At 38.5% G+C, this 12,085-nt stretch overlaps 2 protein-coding genes across 2 annotated transcripts in view; one reads left to right on the forward strand and one right to left on the reverse strand.

Moving 5' to 3' along the window:
- Positions 1 to 12,085, reverse strand: part of LOC107217570 (PDZ domain-containing RING finger protein 4) — a 140,095-nt gene that overhangs the window by 109,929 nt on the left and 18,081 nt on the right. The window lies entirely within an intron of this gene.
- On the forward strand, positions 7,877 to 10,769 carry LOC107217569 (cytokine receptor-like). Its single transcript, XM_046739660.1, is given in 4 exon segments — positions 7,877 to 8,015; positions 8,884 to 9,192; positions 9,281 to 9,426; positions 9,853 to 10,769. Coding segments are annotated over 4 exon segments (1,227 nt in total). The 5' UTR covers positions 7,877 to 8,014; the 3' UTR covers positions 10,624 to 10,769.

Raw genomic sequence — 12,085 nt, forward strand, 5'->3', positions numbered from 1 at the left:
TCAAATTGATAAATAAAAATTCAGATTTCGAGGGTGTGCAATTTATTGAGATTGCATGTAACGATGATATGTATTTTTTTTTTCAGATAAAAGCACTAATTCCCACTAAAACTTCCGAGGTTACAGATTTCTTGGAAAATTATTACTCTTACAATAAAATATATACTGAAAAAAAAACGGACTATCTTAGAGTTGACGTAGAGAGCTCAAAGTTTTGAGGAATTTCTTTAAATTCATTTGAAAGCGTTCAAGTCCCTGGGAGTGTGAAAAATCAAAAACAACCCTATTAAGGACCATTTTGATGTACATACATACCACAAACATTGGACTGTTTCCCATGAGGGCAGAAAAAAGATTTTTTTTGCCTGTAACATGGTCCGAATGCGAGTTTTTGCCAAACTAAAAACCTACCATATTTATACCTACAAGTGGTGACATGATCTCTGCCATAATTGTTTGTAATGCTTTATACATCATCATTTTTTTCTAAAATTTTTTGGTCATCGATTTTGAGATAAATGGATAAATTCACTGTGAAAAGATTTTGTAACGAAAGAATTTTTCCCGATCTCAACGTGGTTAATTTCGTAACGTTTTTTCCCCCCTTTCACTCGCAACAAAAACCGAAGCTTCAGTCCATTCGTCCGCATGAAATGGTGGCAATTAACGCAATTTTACCATATACATATACACATATATGTTTATATATATACGTGCCACGTCGTGGTTAAAATACAAATTCGTTCTGCCCATCCGCTTTATAAACGCGGATTTTACGCTATTGTAAATATACGGGATGTAAATTTTGCTCCGTATACATGAAACGTGATTTATAATCCCCGCATGGCGAGCGCTTGTTGATTCGCGTGACATTTGTGAAAAACGATGGATTTTCCTCGGCTGGCATAATCAATTGTTATTATATAGGCGGTGAAATTATTCAGAAATTGTTGTTTTTTTTTATTCATGTTCACATTTAACGATTTACTTTTTTTTCTCTTTTTTCTTTTCCTTTGTTTAAACGTCAATAATTTTGCCGCCTCGTATTAGATGTTAGCAGTAATCTTTCTCTTCCTTTTCTTCGTCTTTACTTATTTCCCGTTCGTTTTTTTTTTTTCTCATGTTTCTGTCTTTGTTTCTCTTTGTCGTCATTACAAAGGCAGAAGTAACCTAATAAACTCCGCCCTACGCGGATCTTCAGATCTTTAAAAGGTTCCCCGACCGCTCTTCCCCCTTCTCCCTTCACTCCATAAATGTAACCATCAGTTAAATTCTTTATTTCTACCTTGTCCACAGCCTTTTTCTACTACACCAGTTTTCCCTCTTTATCGACTATTTCACTTTGGCCATATTCACGCTTGTCCTCAAATGTAACTACTTTCATTCAAACTAGTTTCTATGGAGCAAGATTCCGAAAGTTCTTCACCTTTGGGTAAAGCAATTTGTGAGATAATTTTCGAAATGATTCGTCTCCGACACAACGGGACGCGGCTATAGAAGGCCGATGAAAAACAAGCACGTAGACAGAAATAGAGAAGAGTATAAATAACGAAAAGAGTATCACAAGTAAGAGTGAAAGAATTACACATGTATATGTATAAGCATGAATGTATATTGTTACCACATTAATCGTCCATAAAATCTCTGTGATAACTTATTTTAGCATCAATTTTCTTCCAACTTATAAATTCTGATGAATCTATTTCTTGTGAATTATGAGAAAAAAGTTTGCAAGGTCATTCAACCATAACGAAGTTATCGTTGTTCCCGCATAGATGATGATAATTGGTACAAGCAATTACGACTTGGGGTTAAAGAGTTGATTGCGAATAAATGTTTTGGATACGTATGTCAAAAGTCTAAGAAGAAATGTTTTTACAACATTTCCGCCTTATTATGGAGTTAATCATACCGAACCGCGGATGTGAGAAAATCTCAGAGTCAAACAAAACGATTAGGATCTCATCAGTTGCTTGGAATGAGCAAGCTTACCGAATTCTCCGCTTTTGATAGGAAAGAAATGCAATACGACAAGATAGATATTTCCAAAAATGATGACGTCATGCGGTAATTGAATGCTGGATATTCAGTAGCTGGAATGTCTTTGTATTCTGTTTCGAGCTATCGGTACAAAGATAGTATCCACTATAATGGACAGTTAAGAAGAGCAGTAAATCACTTCCCAGAAACTGTAATCGCATAAAACAGCAGCAAAATTTTCCATTGTGATCATTTGTTCGGGTCTTTGGGTACGAACTTGAAAAAGAATATCAATAGTCTGAACTCTGCCTTTTGTGAATAGGAACTAGTCCAGGTTCTTTGCGGGTGAGGATCTTGATGGTCGACTATTGTTTTACAAATCGTTGAGGGTTGCGAAGTGTGGCTAAGGTGAAGTAGTTGAATTTTAGTGAAACGCGGAAAAGGTATCCGCGAAAAAGATGCGAGAACAACGAAATTCGGTAGACAGCTCAACGAACTCCTCTGGTTCCTGGATACTTTTTATCCTGTGTCTTCTGGTCTTCGGTACTGTCGTCGATGCTGATTCTGGTGGATTTAATCCTGGCGTAATCACACTTGGAAGTAAGTGTCTATAGAGCAAATAGAGTGGGTGGGATCAGTAACCCGAAAATGTATTCATTAGTTGGTTTTAAACGTGAATCAGGATCGTGGCCATCGGATGACATAATCTTGGAGTTCGGTCAGCCGTTGAAGATATACTGCATGCTTGACGAAACCCTGACGGATACAAGATATCGTGATAAAAGCGGATCGGACTTGGTATTTTTTAAAAATGAACGGGAAGTAAGACCGGAGTTTGTAACACTAGTAAACGAGTCGACGATCACAATGTATGTGGAAAAACCGGAACCATCAGTTGACACGTACTATTGTAAACTCAGATTGAGTGACGGGTATTACAAGTCATATGCTCCAGTTTCTCAGACCAAAGTTACCATCGGATGTAAGTTGGGAATTGTAATATATGTTGTGTATTTCGATGTGATTTTCGTTTGACTCATCTTACGTTGACTTTTTCTGCAGACAAACCCTTGGAACCAACTAATTTCGAATGTGTCTCGCAAAACTGGGAGAACCTTACTTGTACATGGAATCCAGTGGCCAATTACGTGACGACTCGTCTGTTTCTGGCGTATGAGCTGCCCGGTAGAACTGGGGGAAGGACGTTATTCGATTGCCCCGCGAACCATGACCCACCATCGAACACTTGTACATGGGACCCTTCGACAGATCCTCCCTACCAAATTGTTCACGAGTTCTACAAATTTATACTGTATGAAGAAAACGATCTCGGAAGCAAACTCTTTATCTATAATTTCCATCACTGGGCAAATGGTAAGTATTGGATGCTTGGTGTTGGATTGAACAGGTATCGGATTCCATGGTTGCATGTGCGTTGAAGTTAGATTTGTTCACCCGTAGTTTTGATGTGACATGCCAAAATATAATTTAGTTTTTCTTACAAAGGAAAAAATATTCTTTCCAATGAATTTGAAAACACAAAGACAGCAGTTCCTTTCATATTTGATAGCTAACCGCGTGATCAGTATCTTTATGTTCTCGTTTGTTTTTATAATCTCTCATCTGACACGCGAACTCTTTATTGCACAGTGATTCCAGCGAAGCCTGTCGGCTTGTCGGTCGTCAATAAAACTTCTTCTAGCGTTTTGCTTCATTGGGAGGTGCCTTATCCAATGGGAACCTTCCCCCCAGGTCTACACCACAAGGTTTCTTATCAGAGCAAATGGGATGATCCGAAGAAGTGGGAGGTAACAACCAAATATGCTAGTTGAAAATACAGGATTATCCTCATGGTACAATTGAGTAGGAAATGAGACACTCCGTGAGGTTAATTCATTCCTGTTTCAATGATTCTAGACGAAATACATAACAACTGGAGTACGCGATAATGTAAAATATTTCAATCTAAGCGATTTGCCGTACGCGAACGCGGCTTACAAGGTCAGAGTTTTCAGCAAAAGTTCGTTGGCACTCGGTGAAGATAGATGGAGTCAGTTTAGTGAGATCAGTTTTAAAACTTTGGCGGCACGTGAGTCATTAAGTATTCATCCATATGTGATAAACAGAATGTTTTCCCAAGTATCACTTAGTGGAGACTGATTGTAAGTTGTATCACTAACGTACGATAAGGGTGTTTGCTGTAATATCAATTTCTGGTAACGATTTTTTTATGAGTATTGTGTAACTGTGTGCACATTTTAAAACAGCACAATCACAAAAATGATGATCAATTAACGTGGTTATAGTGCCCAGAAAAACGCCAGAGACCGACATCGGAAGTTTCGAAGTCGTTCGAGATAACGACAACAAAATAGTATTCTACGTATACTGGCAAACTATTCCATTATACATGGAAAATGGAGACCAGTTTAGGTACGAAGTTGTCAGCGTGGAAGAGAACGGTAAAATGTCGGACTTGAAGCCAGACGAGATAACAAAAACCTACGGAAAATTCTCGGGAATCAGTTTGCACGCAGATTATAAATTTGAAATCGCGGCGATCAATTGTAAGGGAGAAAGTGAACAGAAGGCTACAATAAAAGTTTCCAGGTTCTCGAAAAGTAAGTTTCGTCTTCGAATGTACTATACACAACTTTTTCAATTATATGCCAACATAATCACTCGAATTATTCCAGGACCATGGCCACCGAAGGCAGTTACAAAAATCAAATTCGACGGTAGTCTTTACGGATTGTGGTGGAAGCCGGTAAATTCTATCGACATCGTTGATCAGACGATATTTTGGTGCGAGAATGATTCGGACCGACCCAATCAATGCACTGTGAGTATATTGTAAAATCTATACGAACGTGACACCAAACACGAGCAATTTATTCTTTTATTACTTTTCATCGTTATGTTATTCAGGGAAATCTTGACTGGGTTCATGTTGGTCCGAATATATACGAGTACAACGTTACGGTGCCCAACCCAAAGAAGATCTACCGATTTGCGATAGCGGCTAACCTACGAGGAGCCAGCAGCGGTATGAGCTGGGACTCTTATTCGGTATCGTACGACAAATTGATGGCAAAAGTTGACGGACTTTGGGGAAGCTACCGTGAGCCAAACCTGATTGAGATTGAATTCAGGATGCGGTATCGAATTGGAGTGACTAGTATCCAAGGTTTCCGTGTATATTACTGTCCAGTAAGTGAAACTGACCACAGATGCAAGGGTCCAGAGATGATCAGCACGGTACTTGGCGATGTAGATACGACGAGTGTCGTTCTGACGGGTCTAACTCCCGATACTACCTACAACATATCCATTGCTCCACTTTCCATGAACGGTGAGGGATTGCGAAGTGACTGGGGCCTCTTTTCTACTCTTGAGGTACTACCGATAACCATGGAGTCGCAGAATAAATGCATCGTCAAGCAATCCGAAGTCAGAGAAGCTCAAAAACGCGCTGTGAATGCTCAACGGCATGCCACGAGGGCTCAAGAAGTGGCGGTCAAGTCCGTTGAACAACTCGTGGAATCTTGTAGCCGAAAAATGTACTGAGCCATATCAATTTTCAAACAATAACGCAAAAGCATGATGTACTCATCACGTTTATGCACACGACGGAAATATCTATCCGTAGACTCAATGAAAAAGGTTCGCTGTTATCTGTCAACATATTGGTATCAATAAACTTTGTACTAAATTTTGAGGCTCTTAATAATAGAACTGCGAGAATTTGAAACCTTTGTGACCAGTCACGATTTGCAATCTCTACAGCATCTTAACTTAACTCTAACGGTTTAATGATGTTAGATGCTTGATCTTGAACAACGAAAAACTTACAGAAGAAACATTATTGCTCAATATATTGCTCAATATAGCTATTACGCTGCGTATAAACGGATAAAAATATGCACAAAACTCTTGTGTATCTATACATGCATAATTGAGTGTTATTTCGTTCTGGCAAGCAGATTTACTGCGAAGCTCGAAAGATTCGTGGGGTCACGTACGTGATTAAATAATCACTTTTAAAGAAGCGAAGCCGGAAAAATCTGAGCAAAATAATAGTAAACAAATAAATAATCAGCAAATATTTCTCAATAACAAAATTATCAATTTGTAAGTAAAGGATGAAGTCAAGTTATCTGTGCGATTCAATCTATATGTAGACGATGAAGATATTGAGAAAGAAATCAATCTCTCTTGGAAATAAAATTCTAACCGTAAAATCAACGATATTGGCTGGTAATGTGAGGAAAAAAGAAAGTTTAAGTAATCCGCATCATAATATATTTTTACTTTCATAGTACGAACAACAAATTTGACTTATTAAGTGAGTGCAGCCATGATTCAGGTATTAAATGGACTCGAAGGAATTGTTACAAATAAATGCTCCCTAAAAAGTATAATTAAACTAAGAGAATCATTGTCAATAAATCACTTACCAAATCCAACGAATTTCAAACAACATGGCGGAGATTCGATTGAAGTGAATCTACTTTTAAAAATAGCATCTTAACATCTACGAAAACTCGAATCTACGAATGTGTTAGATAAAAGTCATATCGTTTTACAATTTCAATTTTATAACCCTTTATTTACGATAAGTACCAGACCAAATTTCAAAAACAATATATTCGTCACAACCTTAGAACACAAAGGTTTCAATTCCTTGGAGATACTGATTTCAATCGGTATGTGTGAATGAATGAATTATTCGTTTTAAATTTTGAATTGTGCAAAAACCGAACAAAAGAAAACAGGAAATTTACATTTCAATTGTACATTCTATTCTGTACAAGTGTACTAAAATTTTATTGATGTCAGAGATCAAGAAATAACAAGGTGACGATTAAAATTTGAAAAATACAGCATTGAATAAAAATCAAAATTGCCTCACCAATATTAGGCTTATCGTCTTTGTTATATATATTTTTTAATTTCACGAAACCAAGTCCTTCCTCTAGTTTAAGTAAGTGAATTTTAAACTTCTCAAAAAGATAAAAATTTTACTGTTCTACAGCTTAAGACGGAGAGTTCAGGGTTAATTGTTTGAAAAAAGGGATCAATGAAATAGCAAAGAACGAATAAAATAGGCGTAAAGTATCCGTACTCAGATCTGTAGTGACAGTTGTTGATGGGACGATACAACTAATTTAGAGATAAAAATAAAAATGACAAGATAATTCCAAACACTAGGTACCCGTCGATTACTTGGAAAAGATGTTGCATTTTTATAGGACGTTAAGAAAATTTCATCATCCACATCGTTGTCTAACTGATAATTTGCCTCCGAGTGACCCGAGATAACAGATAGTTCGGTAATCACGGGGTATGAAACGAGTGGAAGAGCGCGGTGGTTCATTCGATTCTTATAACTGACACGAGGAGTTTGAAGGCGCATAAACTGACGGTTCGACATAGTCGTAACCATATCCGTTGCTCACAGTATAGAGGAAAATGGAATAGACAGAACGTGCATCTCCGGGACTGTGACAATAAACGGAGTTGAAGGAACGAGCAACCACGGACTGTCGTAAGTTGTCCAAGGTGAGAAGGATTGAGTTCGTTTGTAGTTAACATACCCTCTTCCATAAGACTGGTTCTTTTTAGCGAAATATGGTACTTCTTTTTCAGCCGCAGTCTCAATTTGGCATCTATGGATTAGGAAGCTTCTAATTTACACGCGTGACTTGCGAGTGAATTTATGCCAAGAAAAGTATCCTTCTTCAAGAACACTTCTGATCAAACAGAAAAGAGGACGAAGTCACTTGATTACCACACGACTGCGATGAATCGGAATAGTAGCTTCGAATTTGCACGGAAACCGATGACGGAAAGTTGGAAATATGACGAAAAATATTCCAAACGAGTCGAAGGTGGACCAAAGATACAAAATTTGGGAAACTATAGATGAAGAGGTGATAGTTTCTGGGCGTTTTTCTTCCTGTCACTTTTGATTCCATTCAATGTCTGCGTAGCTGATACGAATGAAGGTGCCCCAGGACTGTCCACGCCAGGAAGTAAGTTTGCAGGAATCATAGAGTTCGGTGATATTTGAAAATACATTACATACTGCGACGTTGACTCGACTTATTTCTGAGTATAGCAACATGTGGATGTAATACATATGGAAAAGTCTGTGCGAAACCGACAGATTTTATTCTTAGTTCTTACAATTGTGTTCAACTTTGTCATCTTGAGACTTTTATAACAGTAGAAACTCTCGTGATTTATTTGTAGTTTCATGAAAATTTCCAGATTATGAAATAAGAATTGACAGACCGCTAACTCGTAGTTAAACTATCGGCAGACCTCGTTCCATGCGTTGAAAAAATAATTATTTTCAAATCGTAGAGCATGATTTGACGTTTTATTCCGCTCCTTCCACTCCCAAGCAACATCATCAACTTGTTTTCATGTTCACTTGAATTTCCAATCGGGGTAGACAAATTTACTAGTAAAACCGAGATTTAAGTAGAACCTGACGGATAAACAAATTCCTTTGAACCTGATTCACTACTAAAGAGACCAAGGATTGGGGTAGTCGCTGATAACATCTTATTGCCAAATGGCTCACGGGAATATCAGAAAATGTTAGCAGTCCAGGTGTACCTAGTCAGAGGTGATGACATTGTATTTTAGAAAAATGTGAAATTGTGGTTACATCGGATTTAGTATGAAACATTATACCGTGTTGAATGATTTAGGTCAAGTTTGCAGAAAAAGTTCTTCACGCAAATGAGAATAACTCGAACGAAATACCCGGCGACAAAGTCGGTGCAGTCATAGATTCTTGACTGGTGACTGAGTTTTCATAGAAATTGTAATCGTAGCGGCAATTACTGGCAACGGATTGAATTAACATAACTTTGACACGCTAATGCATAGTGCCAGGACGACCACCAAAGACGGATGTTGGAAGTTTCGAGATTGTCGCAAAGAGTCCAAGCAGGGATGTATACTTATATTGGCAATCGATACCGGAATACTTGGAAAACGGAGACAACTTCACGTAGAAGATTGTTAATGTCGAAGAGAATGGCGACAAGGTGAATCTCCAGCCGCAAGAGATCACCAAAACTTATGCAAAGTTCAGAGGCATCAGTGTTCACAGCTTTAGATTTGAAATTGTAACTGCCAACTGTAAAGGAGCGAACGAGCATAAGGCTGTGATACATGTTCCGAGTAAACTCGAAAGTAAGTTCTGCAATCTCGCGTACAACGAATTTCCAACTAAATGTCACAACAGTTGTTTAGTGTGAATTTATGATTTAAATTGTTTCAGTACCACGGGAACCAGATGTGTTTACGAAAATTGCATTTGACGATGGTCTCTATGAGCTGTCGTGGAATCCACCGCATGATTCGAACATTGTAAATTACACAATATTCTGGTGCGAGAACGATCGTGACAAACCACATCAATGCACTGTAAGTAGAAAATTTATCCATCTGTTACGCATTCTGTCCTAAAGTCTACCGCTGGTACTATATCCCACCATTATCCGTGAACCCTAGGAATCGAACGGAATGTTCAGCCATCTCATAAAACTTACCATTTCTAAAAGTATGCTCAAATTATTAGCACTTGATAAATCCCTGGATGTCTCCTTGGACATCTTCAATTTTCATCAACTACTTCCATTATTCGAAAAAATTCTGGTCCTACTTCTTGCAAGTGTAACTTTGATCTCTTGACACTGCCAAAGTATCAAACTAAGCCAGGTTCCTATCCCGATAGCTTTCATACCAATAACTTGGCAAACCAAAAGTCCGCTTGGAATACCACCATTGATTTGAACAGGCGTTGAAAATTTTTTCTGCTAATATCTTCGTTCTCTGTCTCGCTATGTTCAGGGGTACCTTGGCTGGGTTCACGTACATCGGGACGTAACCGTATACAACATTACGGTACCTGATCCAAGAAAAGTCTACCAATTCGTGATAGCGGCGAATACAGATCGGGCTAGCAGCGGTATGGTATGGACTTCGTGTACCGCCATCCACAACGGTGTAATCCGGAAGATGAAGTCTGTATGGATAAATCATCCCGAGTCGCACCTGATTGAAATTGGTTGGAAGCTGAAGTGCACAGATCGCATAGGCATTGTTGAAGGTTTTAAAATATATTATTGCCCCATTGTATCACCGGAGAACTTAAACTGTACGGGTGCGAAATTAAACAGAACAGTGAAGGCTGACCCTCAGACAACGCACGGCGTCGTGAGCGACTTGAAGCCCTATACTACATACATGGTATCCATAGCAGTATTAACAAAGAACGGCGAGGGACCTCAAAGTGACCCGCAATATACCACGACACGTGAGGGAGCGCCCACCGTGCCTGTCAATGTTGCGGTTAAAAACGTAACGAACACAGCTATGGTGGTTGAATGGGAAGCCCCATCTACTATGAACGGAGTTTTACGATATTATCATGTCCATTACAACCAAAATACGACAAGAGTCGAGGGAGCCTACGGTAACACTACCCAAGTAGTGATTCAAGGCCTTAAACCGCACACGCACTACAACATCAGCGTCTCGGCATGTACCGTTACATGCGGCAATCTCTCCACACCGATAGATCGTTGGACTGACATTCGAGTTCAGAAGAACCGGAAGTAACCACCATACGATTCACGAACTCCAGCCAGGTTTACAATTAGATTGTTTGAAGCGAACGGTGATCAGGTCTATGCAACAACAACTCGTGGAGTCTTGTAACCGTGAAATTTACTGGGCCATATCAATTTTCAATCGATAACGCAAAATTATTATAGACTCATAACATGTATGTAAATGATGGAAAAATCCATTCGTTGAGTTAATAAAGAATCTTCGCCGATATCTGATAAAATGTTGGTATGAGTAAACCTTGTAATAAATTCCGAGGGTATTGAAAATTTCCTCCCCATTTTTCTAAAAATTAAGGTGGGTATTGATTTTAAGGTCATTTACGATCTTAAGTGGTGAAAAGGTGTGAATATCCATTGGGTTCCTAAATCCAGAATTGCAAGAATTCGAAGCCTTCGTGGTCATTTACGATTTGCAATCTCTGCAACATCTTAAGACGCAGTGACATTGAATGCATGATCTCGAACAATGAAAAACTTATAAAAGAAACGTTGTTGGATAACATATCGCGTGTTTAATGGTTTAAAGACGTGTGCACCAAAGAGTCGAATCAGGTGGTGAAGGGGCGTATAATTTTTCTATCTTCGCGGCATTCACTAGAAAGGCACTCAAAACGCACATCTACGTTAAACTTAGCCGAAGAACCTAGTAAAGGCAAAAGGCCTTATGTTTGGTAGAAACGCCCTTTCAGGACCAAAACATATTTTCATTTATCATATTTATAAATGATGCAAGGTCGCATCCGCCATTTTTGTGTTTCTTTCGTGAACGACGCAAAAACCTTTGAAACGCAAAGATTTTTCGATTTCGGAAAGAATGTTCAAAATTTTTCATTTTCTCAAAAAATAATATCAAACATAACGTTATCCATTTTTAAATTTCAATGTTTTTGAATGTATCTTCTTGTTTTTCACGTAAATACAAAGAGGAAAAAATACGCCTTTTTATACCTTCACGCGTGATGAAAGGTCGTATAATGGCGGATACGTCCTTATACGATTAGACACGCGATATTTTATTGCTCCAATAGCTATTCTGTGACGTATAAACGGATAAAAGTTAGACACACGGCTCCTGTCTATCTATATCTGCATAAGTGTTGTTCAACGTGTACTGCGTACATAAATATAGACTTATGGGTAAAACCAAAAATTTTTTTCCAACCTTATCTCGGCGTCGGAAGCAGCATTACTGCGAGACCCAAAAGAATCGTAGAGATGCGTACGTGATGAAATAATCACTTTCCAAGTAACGTGGGCGGAAAAATAATCCGAGCAGTTGAAGATAAAAGCGAGTTATCCGTACAGTCGAATTTGTAAGTGAAATATGGATAAATTGCGTAAGGAATCATTATTATTTTCTCGGAGATAAAATTTGTCCATGAAGTCAATGATGCTGCATGGTCTGCAATCCAATCTTGGAGATTCAAGATCGATTGTTTCAAGTAACGGAC

Source organism: Neodiprion lecontei, chromosome 5, assembly GCF_021901455.1.
Source record: "Neodiprion lecontei isolate iyNeoLeco1 chromosome 5, iyNeoLeco1.1, whole genome shotgun sequence".
Lineage (NCBI taxonomy): Eukaryota > Metazoa > Arthropoda > Insecta > Hymenoptera > Diprionidae > Neodiprion > Neodiprion lecontei.